This window comes from Sinocyclocheilus anshuiensis, unplaced genomic scaffold (assembly GCF_001515605.1).
Source record: "Sinocyclocheilus anshuiensis isolate Anshui unplaced genomic scaffold, SAMN03320099.WGS_v1.1 scaffold1316, whole genome shotgun sequence".
Lineage (NCBI taxonomy): Eukaryota > Metazoa > Chordata > Actinopteri > Cypriniformes > Cyprinidae > Sinocyclocheilus > Sinocyclocheilus anshuiensis.
The window spans coordinates 348,168-368,653 of NW_015542553.1; the positions used below are offsets into that span (position 1 = coordinate 348,168).

At 37.1% G+C, this 20,486-nt stretch overlaps 1 protein-coding gene across 1 annotated transcript in view; it reads right to left on the reverse strand.

Annotated features, from left to right (window-relative positions):
* Nucleotides 1–20,486, reverse strand: part of LOC107694265 (neuronal cell adhesion molecule-like) — a 65,624-nt gene that overhangs the window by 21,563 nt on the left and 23,575 nt on the right. Inside the window, exons 2-27 of the mRNA XM_016493911.1 lie at nucleotides 16,076–16,291; nucleotides 14,886–14,903; nucleotides 14,362–14,467; nucleotides 12,880–13,073; nucleotides 12,641–12,763; nucleotides 12,160–12,330; nucleotides 11,464–11,523; nucleotides 10,463–10,574; nucleotides 10,132–10,316; nucleotides 9,731–9,862; nucleotides 9,087–9,230; nucleotides 8,885–8,996; nucleotides 8,605–8,768; nucleotides 8,324–8,471; nucleotides 7,243–7,367; nucleotides 6,672–6,701; nucleotides 5,930–6,031; nucleotides 5,602–5,799; nucleotides 5,440–5,510; nucleotides 4,886–5,111; nucleotides 3,431–3,546; nucleotides 3,106–3,310; nucleotides 2,893–3,015; nucleotides 2,637–2,813; nucleotides 1,981–2,016; nucleotides 443–511 (exon numbers count right to left, since the gene is read on the reverse strand). Of these exons, the coding sequence (XP_016349397.1) occupies nucleotides 443–511; nucleotides 1,981–2,016; nucleotides 2,637–2,813; nucleotides 2,893–3,015; nucleotides 3,106–3,310; nucleotides 3,431–3,546; nucleotides 4,886–5,111; nucleotides 5,440–5,510; nucleotides 5,602–5,799; nucleotides 5,930–6,031; nucleotides 6,672–6,701; nucleotides 7,243–7,367; nucleotides 8,324–8,471; nucleotides 8,605–8,768; nucleotides 8,885–8,996; nucleotides 9,087–9,230; nucleotides 9,731–9,862; nucleotides 10,132–10,316; nucleotides 10,463–10,574; nucleotides 11,464–11,523; nucleotides 12,160–12,330; nucleotides 12,641–12,763; nucleotides 12,880–13,073; nucleotides 14,362–14,467; nucleotides 14,886–14,903; nucleotides 16,076–16,175 (3,247 nt within the window). The 5' untranslated portion in view covers nucleotides 16,176–16,291. The remainder of the gene's footprint in view (nucleotides 1–442; nucleotides 512–1,980; nucleotides 2,017–2,636; nucleotides 2,814–2,892; nucleotides 3,016–3,105; nucleotides 3,311–3,430; nucleotides 3,547–4,885; nucleotides 5,112–5,439; nucleotides 5,511–5,601; nucleotides 5,800–5,929; nucleotides 6,032–6,671; nucleotides 6,702–7,242; nucleotides 7,368–8,323; nucleotides 8,472–8,604; nucleotides 8,769–8,884; nucleotides 8,997–9,086; nucleotides 9,231–9,730; nucleotides 9,863–10,131; nucleotides 10,317–10,462; nucleotides 10,575–11,463; nucleotides 11,524–12,159; nucleotides 12,331–12,640; nucleotides 12,764–12,879; nucleotides 13,074–14,361; nucleotides 14,468–14,885; nucleotides 14,904–16,075; nucleotides 16,292–20,486) is intronic.

A 20,486-nucleotide genomic window follows, 5' to 3' on the forward strand; every position in this document is an offset into this window, starting at 1 on the left:
CATTTTTGTCTTTAAATGTCTTTACACTCTAAAAAATGCTGGGTTGTTTCAACCCAACTTTGGGTCAAATATGGACTAACCCAACCGTTGGGTTAAATTTTTACATTACATTTTTAACCCAAAAGTTGGGTTAGTCCATATTTGACCCAAAGTTGGGTTGAAACAACTTTTCCCGTTTTTTTAGAGTGTACTGTCACATTTGATCAGTTTAATGCATTCTTGATGAATAAAAGTATCAATCTCTTTAAAAAAATTAGTAACCCCAAACTTTTGAACTGTAGTGTATATTTTATTATAAATCGTGTGAAACTCAAATAATGATTGTGACACCTTGTGAGATTTTAAAAGGTATAACATCTACAAATTCCTGTTCAATACAGTATCACACAAGCATAACAATTAAGGAAAGAGAGAAACGGTGCCGGGACAGGAGTATTTGTACCCTTGTGAAACGGGGGCTGCAAAGATTGAGTGACAGGGGGGGTTGGTGGTGGTGAAGGGGGGGCTGAGCCTGGAAGAATACAGAGAATAGTGAAACACACAACATGAAACACAAAACATTAGATAGAGAGAAAACAAGGCAGTGAAAGAGAGAAATGCAGATCAAAGTTAACAGCATGCAGGAACATGCAGTTCACTGATGCAATGAGAGCTAGTTACTCTGTGCTTCTGAGATCAAGGCAGAGAGATCTGGATTTGTCTTGTCATACGTTTGAACATCACTCCACACTGAAAAACATCTAATGGCCTTGCCTACGCTAGTTAAAGGGTTGGTTCACCCCAAAATTAAAACTTCTGGCATTTACTCACCCTAGTGTCATTCCAAACCCGTATGACTTGGATTTGAAAATGATTTTATATTATGAAAATTTTCACATGGGTCTTACACAAAAATCACGGTTGTTAACCTCCAAAACTGACAAAAAAGAACAATAAAGGAAGGCCATATGACTCGTGTGCAACAAGTCTTCTGAAGTGATGCGATAGCGATGCTGTGATGAACAAACCAAAATTGAAGTCATTGTTCACTGATAATATTCCTCTGCAGTGAGTTGTCAACTGCAATTGAGTAAATGACACAATTCAGCTCAATTCATGAACAAATCATTTAGTACAATTTGTGAACTTGAACATCATTGAAAAGAACTGATTCAACTCACTGATTCAATGATTCAGTCGTAGCAGTTCTTGAATTCACTGGAGTTCACTGAGTGGAAAGATTACGAGTGAATAATTCAACAAGTTGCATGGCATTAAAGTTAGGGCTTTTGTACAGTGAAGTTCACATGGTAGTTCAATAGTCTTTAATAGTCTCAAGCATCAAATCATACAGTAGCGTTACTGTGACCAAAAGAATCATTATTCCCTGATAATTGTCCCATGCAGTGAGTTGTTAACTCTGAGATTCAGTTCAATTCATGAATCATCTGAATCAATTCAGCTTAGTCCAATTTGCAAACTTAGTCACCACTAAAAATAACCCATTTAGAAGCGCAATTCATTCACTGTTCCAGTTCTCGAGTTCACTGTGGAAAAATTAGAAGTGAATAACAACTATAAATTAATTCTGATCTTTATTTAAAAGTAACATATGGCTTCAAAAGACTTGAAATATAGTGCACAAGCCATGTGAATCACTGTAATGGTGCTTTTTTGTCATTTTTGGAGTCAACTTTTACACTGTAATTGCTAGAGCTGCACTATGATTAAAAACCAATAGCATTTATTTTTGGGTGAACTATTCCTTTAAACAGCAGATGTTCTAGCTAAGCCCTACTGAAAGCAGTGGGATGGAATTTGCATTTGTAGATAACATGACTCTTCATGACATATGGAGAAGGCTGAGTCAGGTGTAAAGCTTTTTGGCCTGAGGAGGTTCATGCATATGTATCTATCTCTTTTCACTGCTACAGTGGCTTTCTAGTCACATAGCTGATGCTCGACCAGCATGCATTCTCATCAGCCTGATACTGGTGTTACCTTTACCCGCCTCTACTGCGGGATGCCGAATTAATGCTTCATTGAAAAGAGAGAGAGAGAGAGAAAGAGAGACAAAAGAAGACAAAGGTAGAGGGGATATAAATAGCGGCCACCTAACAATCAAAATAGATTGTTTCTAAATGTATAAGTCACGAAATATGATGCTGTTGGAGGGTACATTTCAATACAATACAAACACAAAACAAATACAAATATTTGTGAGGTTCTACGCTTCGAATAAGACAAAAATACTGATTAAGAACATGACACAGTGAATAGCACTTTAAAAAAGTGACTAATATTGCCTCACAAAATAAATATTATTTAAAAAAAATAAAAGTATAAATAAAAGTATAAAAAAATGTCAAATATAAATAAACAGACAAACTGCATGTTATGTTTGTGTTAAAACTATTCATGCAGTATGCAACCCTTAAAGCATTAAAAGTATTATATTGTAGACGTAGAGCATTGAACGAAAAGACTGAGGAAACTGAAGACGGGATTCCTCAGCTGAAATACAAACCCTTGAACAAGTTTTATTCTGCTTGCAGTTCATGTGAAGCCACCTTTGAGAATAAAATACTGCACCTGGATCCTTGCATCAAATCCTGAAAACGTTATATTGTAAAATCAGTCACAAAGCTAGTCCTCACCTTCGTCCATGATTGTGATGCCCTCTTCTGTGACAGTGGGGCCAGAGCCCTTGATAGTCTTGGCGTTCAAATAGAACTTGTAGCGTGTGCTGTGCTTGAGGTTGTCCAGAGTGATGCTGGTCTCGTTTGCTGCTAGAAGCAGCTCTTTGAGCGGCCCAAGTTCATCTGTTGTATTGACTTCAAGAAGAAGAGAGTTCAGCATCATTTTATAAATCAGCAACAAAATCCCATAAAACATGCCCCAATTTAGACTTACTAGGCTGGTATTTGAGCAAGTATCCTGTCAAGTGACCGTTATATTCTACAGGTGGCGCCCACTTCACAACCAAGGAGTCCAGGTTCAGATTTTGGACTTTTAAATCTGCAGGAGGCCCAGGAACTAAAAAAAGTGTATATAGTTTATTCTCCTTTAAATAATATTTCATACTTTAACAAGCGAGTACATATAGTAAGCAAGTACACACTATACCTCCCTCTGGTGTTTCAAATATCTGATTGGAGCTGGTGGGTCCGTCTCCTTTCCCGTTGAAGGCTCTGATGTAGAGGGTGTACTGGCTGTAGGGATGAAGGCCAAACAGAAGACCCTCCATCTCATTACCGTGAAAGATGAGCTCCTGTGGTTTCTCGGGCTCAGGGTCTTGCTTGTGTAGGCTTCTCATTTTCCAGTAACTCACCTAGAAAATGGCCAACATCTTAGACTGCTTGCAGCTCAAATGTCAACATTTTTAGGTAGATCTCCGTAATTGGTGAATAATATTAGAGATGTAAATGTATTTTCAGTGTTAAGTAAGTACCTTATATCCATTCAGACGTCCTTGTACTGTTGAAAGAGGAACTGCGTCCCAGCTCACTTCAGCCACTGTCCCATTCAGAACAGAAACTTTTACGTTCTCTGGGGCCACAGTTGGTACTAAGATGACATACAAAAGACATACAAAACATAATTTATTATTATTTGTAATGGAACTATATTCTTTATTTCTTGGAATCTGTCCACCATCTCGGATGAACATTTTCAGTGACTGTGTGTCAGCACAAACTCATCTGCCAAAACTGCAGCATTAGCCAGCGACGTCACTTTTTGTTAATTTAAGAGCACGACAATCTTCGCAGGAACACAATTTTTGAAGTCCTCTAGCAAGATTAATTCCTGCAAGTCTTCCAGGGTAGTAACCTTGCTAGACAGACACCACTTTTCAAAAAGAACCCTCTTCTCTCTCACAAATTCAACATAAGTTTGGTTGACTGTTTTTGAATGACTGCGGAATTTCTGTCTATAGGCCTCAGGGACAAGTTCATACACTCGCAAAACTGCAGATTTAACAATTTCATAGTGAAGAGAGCATTCTATAGGAAGTGCCGAGCAAACTTCCTGAGCTTTCCCTGTAAGGCTACACTGGAGTACCAGCGGCACGTTCAAATGCAACAAAGTAGGAGTCAACTTCTGTCTCTCTAAATAGAGGCACAAGCCTTATATAGTTACAGACATCGAAACTATCGCTAGAGGGTGTATAAGCAAAATCCTCTGTGGCTGTACTGCCAGCAGCCGTTAAGGGTGACGAGACCAATGTGGGCCTAGTACGCAGTGGTGGAACTGGCTTTTTAACCAACCGCTCTGCTTTCATATCCATTTTATGTAATTGGATATCTCGACCAGCCTGTTTCTCTACTATTCAAAGCCTACTCATTTCTGCCTCACATTCCTGTTTTTTAATCAAAAGATTAATTTCCTTAAATTTTAAGGCAATCCTAGGATCATGAGGCACAACAGAGTCAGAGTTGAGATTCTCATCTTTGGCTGCAGTTTCCAATGCCGCTTCAGACTGAACCTCAACGCTGTCCTCAGACTCTTTAGGCAAAATACCCACATCTACCAATTTCTTAAACAGTTCGTCCTTAAGCAGTTGTTTTGGAACGTCTTTTGGAACATCAGTATCGAAAAATTATCAAAGAGCTATGAAAATCAGATCTTTTTTTTTACTACGATTAAAAGCTTCAATTGTAGGGCAAAGAGTAAACGCAGTAAAATCAAACTCCATTATCCTTACTGCCTGCAACACTATCTTCCCCTCCCACAGTCGAAAACAGTCAAACAATTTGAGAGAAAAGAGTACTTACCACCAGCCAATTAAGAGACGAACCGACGAGCCCCCACTTGTTAATATAATATAATATAATATAATAAAAATACACTGCAAGTAATGTAGAATAATATAAATAAGTTTGAGTGCTTTCTGCAGCTTACTCACAGTCCTCTCCTGAATATCCCAGCACTACCTCTGGTCTGGGACCGGGGCCGTAGTCATTGACCGCCTGCACGGTGACTTCATAGGGCATAAAAGTGGGCGTTCCTGTCACCACATATAGCGAGACATTGGCCAGAGTGAGTGATGTCCATTGCTGATCCACATCTTTCTGTCTCCAGCTCACCTTGTACTGTAGGCCTGGACCGTTCGACTCCAGCCCAGTCAGCTCCTGGTCACCAGACATTAAAATGGAAACCATATAAACTAGGAACTCAGCTAAATTAGTAGGTATACTCTTAAAAATAAAGGTTTGTTATTGGCATCTATGGTTCTTTGAAGAACCTTTAACGTCCATGGAACCTTTCCAATGCACAAATGGTTTTTATGAAAAAAAAAATCTTCTTCACCCTAAAAAACAGATCTGATTAAGAATTGATCACTGAAAGGTTCTCTAAGGACCCCAAAAATGGTTCTTCAATGGCATTGCTGTGAAACCCCCCTTTTGGAACCTTTATTTTTAGGAGTGTACTCTACTAAATAAAATCAAAGTGTTTTACCCTCCAAGTTATTGTCATACTGTCAGGTGACGTTCCAATGACTTCAACGTCTGATGGACTCACTTCAGGCTCTGTGAGAATCACAATCAGACTCTGATTCATAAAAATACAAGGGCGTTTAAAGATTTTTAAGAATTCTACTTTCTTGCTAGGGTAACTCACGTGCAGGGTTGGTCCTGTACTGTCTGGATGGAGAGCTGGGTTCACTCAGACCCACTTCATTGAGTGCCAGGACCCTGAAGAAGTAATACACATACGGGGAAAGCTCCAGGTGTGCTGTGGTTCTGGTTCCTGAGACTTCGGTCATATTGACCCATACTCCAGGCTCGTGGAGCGAATCTTCATACTGGATCAGGAACACTGAGGTAACCAGGTATAAATGGATCAGAAGAGCAGACCTAAATGTTTCTGTTGACCTATTATGTGGATGACCAATTGATCTACCACAAGGTAACAAACAAATATGAGTTTTTAATACGTTTTAACTCACATTGAATAGGACTATTGTTTTCATCACCAGGGGTCCATGTAAGCTGAACACTGTGCTCACGTTGGTCTGTCAGCTCCAGGTCTGTCGGCGGATCCGGTTGCTCTGGAAAACCAGATACTGTATTAGTAGACACAAAACTCGATCCAGCTGAATTACAATAGACATAAAACATGCAACACAAGGCAAAAAAAAGACCACCAAATAAAAAAAAAAATGTCACAGACTGAAATGTGACATTCTGTTAAAGGCATGATTTTAAAGTGTCTAAAAGGTACAGCCAAACCGATTTCATGAGAAAATGTTTCATGAGATTGAATTAGTATGATTTGAGTTGTACAAAAACACAACACTTGCAGGAAAAAATAAGCATGAAGGTCAACCCCTAAACCAACCCTAAGTGTGGTGTGAGCAAATCGTATGAAAACATAAACATGAGATTGTACGAATTCACTACTAACTCATCAGAATGTAAAATTGGAATGAGAGACTGTTGGTAAAGCTGAAACCACACAGGTCTTTATTTCCAAATGAGGTCAGGAAGAGTTTAGTGAGCTGCCTCATTTGCGAAAACTAAAAACCTAAATTGCCTTTAACAGTTTATGTATTAATGGGAAACATCCACAAAGCACATTCATAAGCACATATTAGGAAGGTGATGAGGGATAAACAAAAAAAAAGCAAAAATACAAATGCATCAAATGGTTTTGGGACCTGTTTGGGAACTGACAGAAGTGCATTTTACCCATTATTATAGGTGGTGTTGGTGTGGCCTCTGACAAGGAAAGCAGGTTTGAGGAAGTAAAAAGTTAATTATACAAAAAAGTACAATTTCAACTCTACAACAGCAACCATCCAATCTGTATTGACAAAAATCTAGGATGCCATAATGTATATTGTACAGTTTCTGAAAAAACTGAAGCAGGTGAGAGTGTTGAGAGTGATGTATAAACTGAGCGTACCGACTACTGTGAGCATGGCGCTGGCTGAATCTTGGTCAAGGGTGGTGTTTCTGATGCAGGTGTAGTTGCCCTCATCGTCCTCTCTCACGTCATGTATAGTCAGACTGTCAGAGCCCACCTCAAATCTACACACACAAACACACACCTGCTAGTCAAAAACAAGTAGATACAGGCCGAAAGCAGGTTTGAGGAAGTCAAAAGTTAATTATACAAAAAAGTACAATTTCAACTCTACAACAGCAACCATCCAATCTGTATTGACAAAAATCTAGGATGCCATAATGTATATTGTACAGTTTCTGAAAAAACTGAAGCAGGTGAGAGTGTTGAGAGTGATGTATAAACTGAGCGTACCGACTACTGTGAGCATGGCGCTGGCTGAATCTTGGTCAAGGGTGGTGTTTCTGATGCAGGTGTAGTTGCCCTCATCGTCCTCTCTCACGTCATGTATAGTCAGACTGTCAGAGCCCACCTCAAATCTACACACACAAACACACACCTGCTAGTCAAAAACAAGTAGATACAGGCCACCTTTCAGTGCAAATAAACATCATTATTTTTTACTTTTCTCAAACTTCAAAAGTTACATTTTAGATCAAAAGCGCTTTTTTTGTGAATGGATTTTTAAATTATTATTATTGTTTTAATTTTCCAATTTTTTCTCTTGTATATACTTTACCGTTCAAATTTTGGGGTTGGTAAGTTTTTTTGAATATTTTTTAAGATTACTCTCTTATGCTCACCAAGGCTGCATTTATTTGAAAATACTGTAAAACAATAATATTGTTTAAAACAATAATATTTAATATAAAATAACAATTTTCTATTCTAAACATTTTAATTAAAATGCAATTTATTCCTGTGATGGCAAAGCCATTATTCCAGTCTTCAGTGTCATGTGATCCTTCAGAAATCATTCTAATATGCTGATTTTATTATTATTATTAACATTGAAAACAGTTGTAATGTTACATTCTTTCTATATAATATTTTTTTTATGGAAACTTGTACATTTGTTTTCAGGATTCTTTGATAAAACATTTAAAGGAACAGCATTTATTTGAAATATAAATATTTTGTAACAATGTAAAAGTCTTCACTGTCACTTTTGATCAATTTAATGCTCCCTTGTTGAATAAAAAAAAATTAATTTCTTTCTTTTTTTTAAAAAAGGGGAGAAAAAATTTTACTGAACCCAAACCACTTACAGTAGTGTATTTCTTTTCTAATAGGACAAATGCCTATAAATAGAAAAATACCAAACTGTTGCATCTGCAAAAATGCAAACGACTTAATTATTTCTAAAATAAACAAAATAAAACATTAAATATTAATCTCCCTCACTCGTATCTTGCGCAGAGCCTCAGGTGCTAACCCCTGTTTCAGATGGTGCTTATATTTGAACAACAATTGCAGCACTGATTGCAGGTCATACCGAGAGTCATCGGGAAGCTCCATATTGTCTTTGAGCCATATCATGGAGGGAAAGAGAGTGGGGTCGTGTTTGACCTTGCACTCAAACACAGCCATGCTGTTTCTCTGGATCACTTTATACCCAAGCTGTCTGAGGATCCGTGTAGGCTCTGCGGAAAGAAAACAACATAAATCTTGCTCTTTTCTCTTATATTTCCCATCATAATACTAATACTACTGTTCATTCATTTAGCATATTACAAATACACCAATTTCAGCTAAACAAATTTAGTTTTCACTCACCTTTCACTTCCAGGTAAATGTGATTTTCTTTGTTGCCAAGACTGTTTGAGGCAATGCAGGTGTATTTGCCACTGTTTACTGGCTGAGCCACATTGATCTCTAAGGTATTGTTCTTATGAATGATGTACAAGTCCCCATCCACTACACTCTGACCGTCTTTAAACCTGCAGATCACAGAAACATAATCACCATGCAACATAAACTCACAGTAAACACTTTGATGGATATTAGAGGCAAACTTAAAAAAAATGAAACAAATTAAAAATAAAAAAAATCTCACCATGTGATTTTTGGAAGTGGTGAGCCAAACGAAGCACAGTCTAACAAAGCCCTACTGTTAGTGATGACTGAGTACACATGATTTGGAGGGGTCAGCACCCTTGGAGGTTCAGCTGAAATGTAATATATTTAATTTGCCATATAGAACAACTGAAAAATAGAATAGAATAGAATAGAATAGAGATGCTTATACAGTAACATACCCAGGACGCTGACAAAGGCATTGCCCAGCAGGTAACCGTACTCATTGGAGGCATTGCACTGGTAAACAGCGCTTGAGCCGGTCTGAACATCACTGAGGATGATATTGCCATTTTCGATTTTCCGACTGGGGTCCTTATGTGAGTCTATCAAGGAATAACATCATAATCATACTCATAATTTAACTATAATCAAGCCATTCTTCTGAACAAGTAACTAGCTATGCTACAAGCTACTAACAAAAATTTGCAAACTACATTATTAATTTTAAATATATCAGATGATATCATTTATAATTTAATAAGAACAATATTTCCCACTGGCACAAAAACAATGAAATTAATTAGGGAAAGCATAAAACTTAAACAGCAATAATACAACAACAAAAAAACTAGACAAATAAATAAAAACACATATTTTATACAGGTGAAAAGCAACATTTAACGAAATATTATGCTATAAAAACAAACATAGGTTCAGTGAATGATTTTATAGAATCAGTTTATTTACAGGTACTATGCAAACAAACTGATTAAGTACAATAAATCAGAACATCCTGAATATCAATATAAAAATATTTGTTCAAAAAATAGTAGCTAGATACTGGAAAAAGTGACATTATTTTGAAAAAGTCGGCTTTACATACTTTCAATGGGAATTCCATTGACAGACCATGTGACCTTGGGTTTAGGGTTGCCATCCGCCCGGCAGGTGAGCATTCCAGATTCTTTCGGGGCCAGGATGAGGTTCTGAGGGGCACTGATCCAAAAGGGAGCCGCTGTGGAAATGGACAGAAAGAGTTTAAAAATCAAACTGACAAAATTTGAATTTAGAATGTTATCTTCCTGTGCAACAGTTTAGAATTATTCCATCGTGCATTTTAAGATATCTGGCAAACCAGCGGGTATTTTCTGAATAACAGGAAACAGCTCTTTCAGATCAGCTCAAGTCCATGAACGGTTCAGGATGGCATCCCGGGGTTAGTGAATGATGAGACTAAACAAGATTTTTGAGATGTCACAGATGAAAAGACGTCCTGTGACAGACCTCTGACCACTACAGTGATGTTGTGATGGTTGCTCCCCAGGCGATTCTTGGCTAAACAGCGGTAATCTCCCCCATCTGCTTCTGTCACCTCTGTTATCTTCAGAGTTTTCTGGAAACTGTGAAATGAAAAACGGCCACTTGGCAGGTCACCGTTCACCTTGCTCCAGGAGATATCTGGTGTTGGACTGAAAAACACAATAAAGTCAAACATATTTGAACTGTTTATGCGAATCCTTTCCCAATCAGAATAAAAAATGGACATGGCTACAGATTTAGCATTAGCCATTCTTTGACCCAAGAGAGAGCCATTTTTCCACTTCCTCCTACTTACAGGCCATCAGCGATGCATTCCAGCTGCAGCGTGTCTCCTTTCAGGACCATGCTGGTACTGTGCATTCCTGGTGGCTGCATGAAAGTGGGCGCTCTCTCCCCAGAAGGACTGTCTAGAAAATAGATAGGCCACAATCAGACAGACAAATCTTGTAACCTGCCAGCTATTGCCCAGGACTTAGGAGAAGGGAAAAGATCCTGTTTTGGTGGTAAAACCACACATGAACAAGGTAGATAAAACTAGAGGTGTACAAACAGCATATTACTGGTCAAATTTGACACTATAAATGGAAAATGACAATGTTGGAAAATGTATTTATTTTGAAACTTAGAAAAGTCTTCTGACTTGCTAAAAATGCCCTGATGTCTTTTATCAAGTGAACCTCATACTGAATGACAATAATTTTATCCTTTCATTGCTTCTTTTAGATGGCCTTTAAAAGAGAATGGAAGGATCCAAATGAGAAATATAATAGCAATGAACAATGTTTTAGTGAGATATTTTACAGTACCTTATATAGTGTTGCATACAGAATGTACTATCAACACTAATACATGCATTCAGTTTAAAACAGGGAAAGTTTAGTGACCAGTAGAAGATGTGTAGACACTGCTGAAATGTTAATTAGACAACTAAAAACAAATAAAAAGGACCGATTACCATTCATATACAGTAATCTTGGAAATTGTGTTGCCATACACAATGCCAATGATAGTCAACTCCTGTAGTGTTGGCTTCAGTCCTTTTGTTAAATCTGACTAAATCAGTTTTCATTAAAAAGATGTGATGAAATGAATGTTAATACCAAGTGCAATACAGCGTAAGACCTTCATAAAGATCAAGTTGTTTGGAGTCAGGGTTGGGATTCTACAGAAGTGGGTTATATTTCTGGTTATACGTGATATATTAGGTAATGAGCTATTCCTGGTTAGGCAGGAATAGGGAGGGTGATGGGAGGGATGAAGGTTGGGTTCACTTGGAGAAGTTCTGCTAGCACTCACCACCCCAAAAATCTGAGCCATTCAAAAAAGCTGCCAACACAGTGTCATTCATAGCTTCAACTGGAATACAACAGAAAATAATCAGCATGCAATGCTTTGACATTTACGGGTCTGGACAGAGCAGGAAAAACTGAAGAGGCATTCAGAAACAAAAGGGAAAATGTAACACTGTAAAAACATAATTATTTTTACAAATTAACAAATTATTGTATTTTTATTTTAAAAAATAGAAAAAAATAATACATGAAATACAGGAAATTTATGTAAATTCTGCAATAAGGAATTTTTCTACCATTGGAAACATTTTTTTTTTATTTGAAATACCACTTTTTCTCTAGTCACTGCTTTGTAATGTCTTATTAAGCAATTATCTCACTGTGGGGCTTTTCTTGGGGCAAATATAGATATATTAAATAAATTATAGATATATTATATAGATATATGCAATTATTGGTGTATTAATTCAATGAATTAATCGGCGGCATATTGTAGAATTAATTCAATTAAACTTTCATCATAGTTTGACAGCCCTAATAATAACAGAATAAAATGTGATTCTGTACATATTGTGCAAGCTTAATTCAACATAAAAAAAGCAGAATTTCTTCTATTTAAAAAAAAACCTGATTTACACAGACGATTGTATGGAACAGAAATTGGTGACTCTGTTTGTAGCAGCAGACTAAAAACACTTACTGTCCAGCACATTGACAGTGATGGGCTGTTTCTGTTGGATAGTCTGAGTGTGTGGGAAGCGGGCGTAGCAGATGTAGTCGTTTCTGTTGTCATCCATGAGCACGTTGGAGAAATACAGGTCTCCATTTAAAGCCTGGGATACACGGCTGTTTTGGGGAAGTCTCTGGAAATCTGACACAAAACAGTGTATGTGCTTTTTATTTGATTTTTGGCCTTTAATCGAGTAGTATGAGAGCAGATGGAAGCATATAAGTTCATTGTGAACACTATTTGCCAATAAAAGAAGGACCATAAAACAACAATGAGCTAAACCTACAAAACAGAGCAGTGATTTTACATACTTGGGTTGCCATGTAAAGTATATGAAAACGCAACCAAATGAGACATTCAGTGACTGCTTACACTAGAATGTGCAAGCAAGACTGATGTGTGTGGTGTGTTACTGTCACAAATCTATGTGAATATGTGTGATATATCTTACTGTTATCCATCCAGAAGATGATTGGAGGAGGCAGGCCAGCTGGGGGTCTGCACTGCAGTACAAGAGACATACCCCTCTGCACTGTGATTGGTTCACTTTTCTCTTTTGACCACAAGGGGGACCCTATGAAACAGAATTGGGCTCTCAATTAAAAAAAAAAAAATGACAGGAGGCAACTGCAAAAATATGAACAAAACATTCCTGTGGCAATGTATTCTGTTTAGATGTGTCTGTCTTACTTGACTGACGGATGACAATGTTATTGGACAAGGCAGAGCCGTGCTCGTTGCGGGCGATGCACTGGTAAACACCCTCGTACGCCTCTGCCTTCTCTCCACTAATGTCAATGACCATAGTGCCTGAGTTGGGCTTCATGATAACTTTGGAATCTTTTTCCACATCGAAATGAATACCATTACGTGTCCATGTAAAGCTTGATAGAAAGGAGTGAAAATAGAAAATCAATTATGACAACATACACGCAGAGTGACATTACAATTGATTTTTTTTTTTCATTTATAACAACATTAATCGATCATCACTTGTCAATCAGGTTAATTCCTTAACTTTTTGAAAATCTACCCACCCTTATAAGTCAGATCTTTTTTTTATGTGAAATATGAAAAGAGTTATTTGGTAGAATGTTCAAGCTGTTCTTTTCCATTCAAGAAACTGGTGATTTACACTGACAAACTCCAAATAAAGCATCACAAAAGTGGTCCATATGACTTGTGTGCTATATTTCTAGTCATCTGAAGCCTCACAATAGCGTTGTGTGAGAAAGAATCCAAAATGAATACCGTTATATCTTAAATAAGTTAAATTTAAGTCTGTTCTTCACATAATGCTATTATTGCATGACTTCAAAAGACTTGCATTACTGTGCACAAGTAACTTTATTCTAATTTTATGATGCTTTAATGACCCAAAAATGAAAATTTGCAGAAATATACTGACTCTCAGGGCATCCAAGATGTAGATGAGTCTGTTTCTTCACATTTGGAGAAATGTAGCAATTCTCAAAGCATTACAGAAATTTTGCATTGCAGCTTATAAAAACATCACAATAATCCATAAGCAATCCACTCCAGTCATTCAATTAACGTCTTGTGAAGTGAAACGCCGCGCGTTTTTAAGAAATAAATACATCATTAAGGCATTTTAACTTAAAACCTTTCCTTCTGGCCAAAATACAACTCCATAATCCATAATAATGCTTCCTCTGGTGAAAAGTCCATCCCCAGTTGTCCTCTCACATCAAAATCCACCAACATATTTGTTTAGAACTGTTTTGGACTGTTTTCACTTGTGCTTAATCTGTGCATATTTCTCTCTGGATCCAGATGAGACGACTTTTTCACTGGAGAAAGCAATATTATGGATAGAGAACTCATATTTTAAGGCTTGCATTTTAAAACTTCATGATGGACTTATTACAAACATGCAGATTTCACATCACAGGATGTTAATTGAGGGACTGGAGTCATCAGCTGTTTGAAGTCTCATTCTGACGGCACCCATTCACTGCAGAGGATCCATTGCTGAGCAAGTGATATAATGCTAAACTTCTCCAAATCTGCTTCAATTAAGAAATAAACTCACCTACATCATGGATAGACAGAGGGTTAGTATATATTTTTTTGCACATTTTCAGGAAGAGTTTGGTAGGTGTTAAGCATCAAGCATCGTGAATCACCATGGTGATTCAAAGCGACACTCACCTGGGATGAGGCTTTCCTTTTGCCTCGCAGTGGATAATGATGTTCTCCCGAGGGTCGATGATGTAATCCTTGGGGGACTGATGAGTTATTGTGGGAGGCTGAGGCACTGAAGCACAGAAACCAGCGTGAAGACAAGCATCTCTATTTCCCACACACATACACACACACCTTGGCACAAACCAGCACAGATGCACCACCTTTGCAGAAACTGATTCTGCAAGAAATTGTCTAAAAATATAAAAGTGCCCAGCTTTAGTTTATCAATGTAATCAAACCCATAGAGACAAACAACCAAAGAGCATGCAGCATGCACGCAAACTGTCATGGAAGTTCTTGTTTTCATGGCAGATCATAGCTATAATTTACATATAGCTTTATAGTTGGGTGATTTAATGTTTATTAAAGGATTAAATATGTTAATATTCATATCAAACTCATAAACACTTCAAACAGAAGAAAGCAAAAGACAGAAGTTAAAGGAGCTAATTCACAACAAATTTCACAGCAAAAGTGCCCAGACTTACATCCCTCCAGAACTTTAGCTTTTTTTTGTCCAAATGAATCAGGAAATACATGAGCAGAGAGTAAAAGAGTTCAAATTAGTGTAAGAAAAGAAGAGAGAAGAGAAGATCAAACAAAATCACGTTCCCTCAGTGAAACTTCCGGAGGTGTGTTGGGCATTCATTACCCATCATGCAACTCTCATGCCATTTCATTCTTCTAATGCAGTTTTGATGATACTGATTGTTTGTCAATGATTCATTGGCTTTACCACCCTGACAAAGGTGCTTCATGCATTATAGATTTTAAATATAAGATTTAAAAATAATGAATGTTCTGCCTTCCGGTGGTCTTAAGAGCTTTTCCTTTCTTTTTTATTCCTTTTTTTTTTGGGGGGGGGGGGGTTGAAAGATGTTTTTGATTTTAAAACAAAAGTAAAAATAGTAATATTGTGAAATATACACTTAAAATAACTATTTCCTTCAGAATCATTCTAATACTGATTTGGTACTCAAGAAGCATTTCTTATTATTATCAGTGTTGATAGTTCTGCTGCTTAATATTTTTGTGTAAACCATGATACATTTGAATTAATTATATATTTTGAATATGATATATTCGTATTGCTGAATATGTAGTTCAAAAGAGCAGCATGTATTTGAACACAAAATTTGTAATATTTTGTGCAATTTAATGTGTCATTGCTAAATAACAGTATTAATTTCTTGCAAAAAGAAAAATCATACTGACCCCAAACTTTTAAACAGTAGTGTATCTCATATATTCATAGAGTTGATTATCACAGCCAGAGAGCGAGTGATAGAAATAGAGAGATGGAAGGAGAAAGAGAAAGGGTGACCAATGCTGTCTAAAAGTCCATATATATTCTGCTTACACAGTAGTAATGCTGACTTAACACACTGTCAGTATGTAAATGTGAAACACTACTCTAGAGAGCAGCAGCTGAGAAACTAGCTGAGTACTTTTTAAGTGTGCTTGAATGAATCTGATCTGAGAATCTTGCCTAAAAATGTCTAAGAATATCCAAGACAGAATTACACGTGATTCACTAACTCATTTTAAAATAGGTTAGGTAGGAAACCATTTTTTTTTTTTTTTGTGCACTTCTGTCAAATTATTCTACATTAGTGGGAATTATTACATTTTATTACATCACATCAGATTTAAGTTTGTTTCACTGCACAATACTCACGATCTAGAGGCACTTCTAATGCATTGATCATGTGACCCAGCAGCAGCAGCAGCAGCATCACAGCTCCTCCACAGAGCGTGCAACTCCTCTTCCTGTCCATGGCAGAATGCGTTACATGAAAATCCTTCCCCTCCAGGTCAAAGCAACTGGGCCTTGTGATTCGCACTCAGTGTGACCATTCAAACAAACAGGGGCATCCAAGATTAGCCAGCAAGACTGAAAGAGAACAAATAGAAAAACAATTATCTTTTATGCTACTAAAAGCACAAACAGAGGGCAAGATCTTTATTAGGGAATCCGTGCTGTAGACGGACAGTTCACATGAGCTCAGATTGTCCTGACATACACAGAGACATGTGAGGGCGCTCAGCTGAAAGAGACGGGAACGCTGTGATGGCAGCACCCTCAAAACTGTCTTATGGATCTCAATACACATGGCTGAAGCACAAAATTACACAGCCGGCTGTCTAGTTCCTCAGAGGTGGGTTAAGAACCCCAAAAAAAAAAAGAAACACATGCCTTTCTTGTTCCAGAAAGCCTTTTGTTTTATTGTTCAGCTTTATGCATGCACTGAATGGACATTTATGAAGCACATCTTTTTTTCAGATGGGTTAAAACATTAAGTGGTTTAAAAACACAATTCCCTTAAAATTAAAATTTAAATAAAATAAAATAAAATAAAATAAAAAATAGCATTGGACAATGTAACGTCACAATATTGTTTTACTTTTGCATTACTTAAACTGATTGTGACTCTTTTTATAAGCTATAACATTTCCCAACCTTGGCATGTGACATAAATTTGCTTAGGAATCACAATCGCTGTAAAACACATCATGATTCTGATGGATGATTGGCTGCAATGGTTTTACAATATAAACCCAAGTAATGTAATAATATGCGCAGAATCAGGCCGTATAAAGTTTTCAGTGAGGAAGGAGGAGTATAATGTGTCACAGAAGTGAGCTAGCATCAGTTGTTCCTGCCGGTAGGTAGAGAGAGTGCTATCTGAGTGATTCTGCTGTGTAGCAGGCTGTGTCAAGGAAATGGGCTCTGCTTTGCATAATTCATGAGCTCAGAAACCTTGACGGCATCATACAGCTAGAGAGAGAGAGAGAGCGAGAGAGGTTGGGGGGAAGCATGAGACTGTAGAGCCAAAGATTTATCTCAAGGTGAAGGATTCAGACATTCAAGATGGAGACTGGTTCTTCTGGATATCACATGTACCAACAGTATCTAGGACTGGTTTCCTAGATACACTTTAGGCAGCGATAAATCTACTCTAGAGGCCAGTTGCTTGGACACGGATTCAAAGCAAATTATGGTTTAAAAAATTAAAGCTAATAAAAATATTAACTCTAAAAGATCAAGTGTGGTGGGTCATGACCCAGGACAAAATAAAACAAAACAAAAACCGAAACCAAAACAACACACACACACACACACACACACACACACACACACACACACACACACAAAACACTAAAAACTATAAAAAATTAAAAATAACAATAAAAACTAATAAAATAAAAAATAGTTTGGATAGGAAACTATTTAAAAATGGAACCAATGTCCCTTGACTACAGTCAAAAATAATGACAGAAATGAATAAAGAAATTCAATGGCATATTAACACATTTTCTGGCTGAAGAAAAGGCAAGACTCCCTCAAAACCCAAAGACAAGTAGATTTACCACATTTCAGTATTCCAGACAATGTGCACAGCATGTCTGATGGCTGCTATGGTGACAGTATGTGCTCAAGCGCCCTTTGGAAAAACCTGAATTGAACTACTGTCAATTGCAGTAGAGAGAGGGATAGTGACACTGTCTTAAATGGAAACTGTCAATCACATTTCCTGTTGCCATGCAATCAGCTTGAACTTTAGCTATTCTCGAACGTAAGAATCAGTGAAAAAACGTAGAAGACATTGGCATCTGGGCCTTTTAAAATGAGAGTATGAGATGTAACAAACACAAAGTCTAGATTCATGTCTGTGCCGTCATATGGTAGAGATGTGCAGTCATGTATAGTCTGTCTGAATTACAAATTTGCATAGCACAAACATCGATTCTAATCATTACATGTTCAACACATTTTCTCAGACAATATCTCAGATTTATGACTGAATGAATTAACCAACAGATGTTGTCCCAGAGTTCAGGCTATTAACATTCTGGTCAAATAAGCTGAATCAAGACAAACTAATTAAAAATTAAATTACATCTCTTCATTTATACGTACATTTTCATAATAGGTTTTAGATTTGTTATTTCTATTTCTTTGGCTTTAAGCCATTTTTGTTGATTAGGAAAGTGTGTGAGGAAAGAAGAGATTTGAAAATGTATGTGTTTGCTCAAAAAAAAAAAAAAAACATGGATCAAAAATAAAAGAAAATAAATAAATTATTTTTTCTACTAATAATTATTTCAATATAATAATTTTTATATAAATAATTATAAATAAAATATTTATTTATTTTTATATAAATCATAAAAGTTAATCTGCTTTAAATGCTGGCTTGTAGCCCTGGTCCTTTGGCATAATTAGACTTTACAATATCTCAAGAGGAACGCTTTGGGTAACTCACAGAACAGAAGAAAACTGTGATTTGGTTATTGCTGAGTCATTTGTATCATGACAGAATCAACAGAGATGGAGGAAAGATGCTGGTCAGCATAGGTAATCCGACACAGACCACTATTCACTCTCTGATTGGCTGGATGAAGGACTAAAGGCACAGGCATCTGCCTAAAAGATGGATCTCAATCGAGGACAGCCGGGCTGCTGAGGCCCCTTTTCTGGATCAACTCGTCTAATGGCCTCTTTTATTGGATGAAGGCCACCCTTGACGGGCAAAAACGATAAACACACTATAGGGAATATGTGTCAAATACTCTAATACACCGGAGTCAACCCTTTTATTAACAATTTTCCATATATTTCTAAATATATATGCAAATATTTTATATTTAGAGACTTTATTCACATAGCTTGAATTATTATCCTTAAGTCGTTATGCAGATTCACTTACAGCAAGAGAAGTGTTGCCACAGGCTTATCCAAAACTATCCGTCTATTTTAGTATTCACCTCAGCATAATCCCTGCATAAATTGAAAAGAATAAATGCAAATGAATGACATCATTTACATATGAATGGCCTTCTACTGTAAAAAGTGATCAGAGACCATACCACAGTCAAAGGACTTCATTCATATGGGTTTGTTTTGACCACATCCTACTGCTGTCTTTTGTGGACTTGGCTCACTTGTTGTTTGTGTTGACAAGTGGTTATTCTCTTTCACGAGAAGAGAGATCAGAAGTCCTTGTTGCCAAACTATTTGAGTTTATTTCTAGGTATTTAAACTACCTTTTAAACAAACCTTTTGTCCGTTACCATACCATAGCCAAGAATGTTTGCTTTTTCTACTGAAACATCTGTTAGTTCTAAGTAAGAATACTGTAATTACATGAATCCCTTTAATGCAACTTTCACCTATTACATGTGTACAAGGCCACAGAAGTGTGAGAACCATCAACACAATATCCATCTCGGGTCGGGGAGGGTCTTTCTGAGTGTTTGTTCTGAATAGGGCTGGATATTACCATGATAATGTGGCACAAAATAATCTTTGAACTTAATAAACATTGCAGACATATTGCACATTATATACACTAATCCACAAAATACTGTAAAACTGAAAGTCAGAACCAGTCTGCAGAGTTGACAGATTTAATAGAAAATGGCGTAGTGTGTATGACAGTCACAGGCTTTGATTTTTTAGCTTCAGACTATGGTATTTTGAGATGATTTTAGAACACATTGTTTTTCATTTGCCACACATTTCCAAGCAACAAGGCACAAGTTTCTGCGTGAGTTTGTCGTATTCGAAACGACTTGAAAGTCAGGTGTGTGATCTTCAGTCATTTAGTGTATGATGCCCAGTTTTTCCTCTGTAACTATTTACAAAGTCAGCAAGGGTATGACACCTAGTGTTTTAAAAGCTGTGTAGTGTATTCCACCCTTAAGACAGCGGTTGTAAAACAAAACTAAACTAAACTGTATTTGTAAACTCTCTCTTCTGTAGTTCACAGCCATCTGAAGAATGTACTCTCAGAAAGAGTACATGGGAAACTTATTTCCTCTGACAGTACAAGTTCTTCTCAACAGCTCCTTCACGCTGAAGAAGACCTGAGTCAAGAGAGAGAACCGGGCTGCTAATTTAACGATCACCCCGTGTCCACGGCAACACACTTATTACACACACATGCCTATTATAAGAAACACAAAACGCAGCCAAACCCATCCATCTTTTTAATGTAAATCCAAGGAGAGGACACTACTGAGAGAAGCCCTCTCAACAGCTCTCCACTGTCATTGAAGACTGAAAAGAACGAACCGCTATTTAC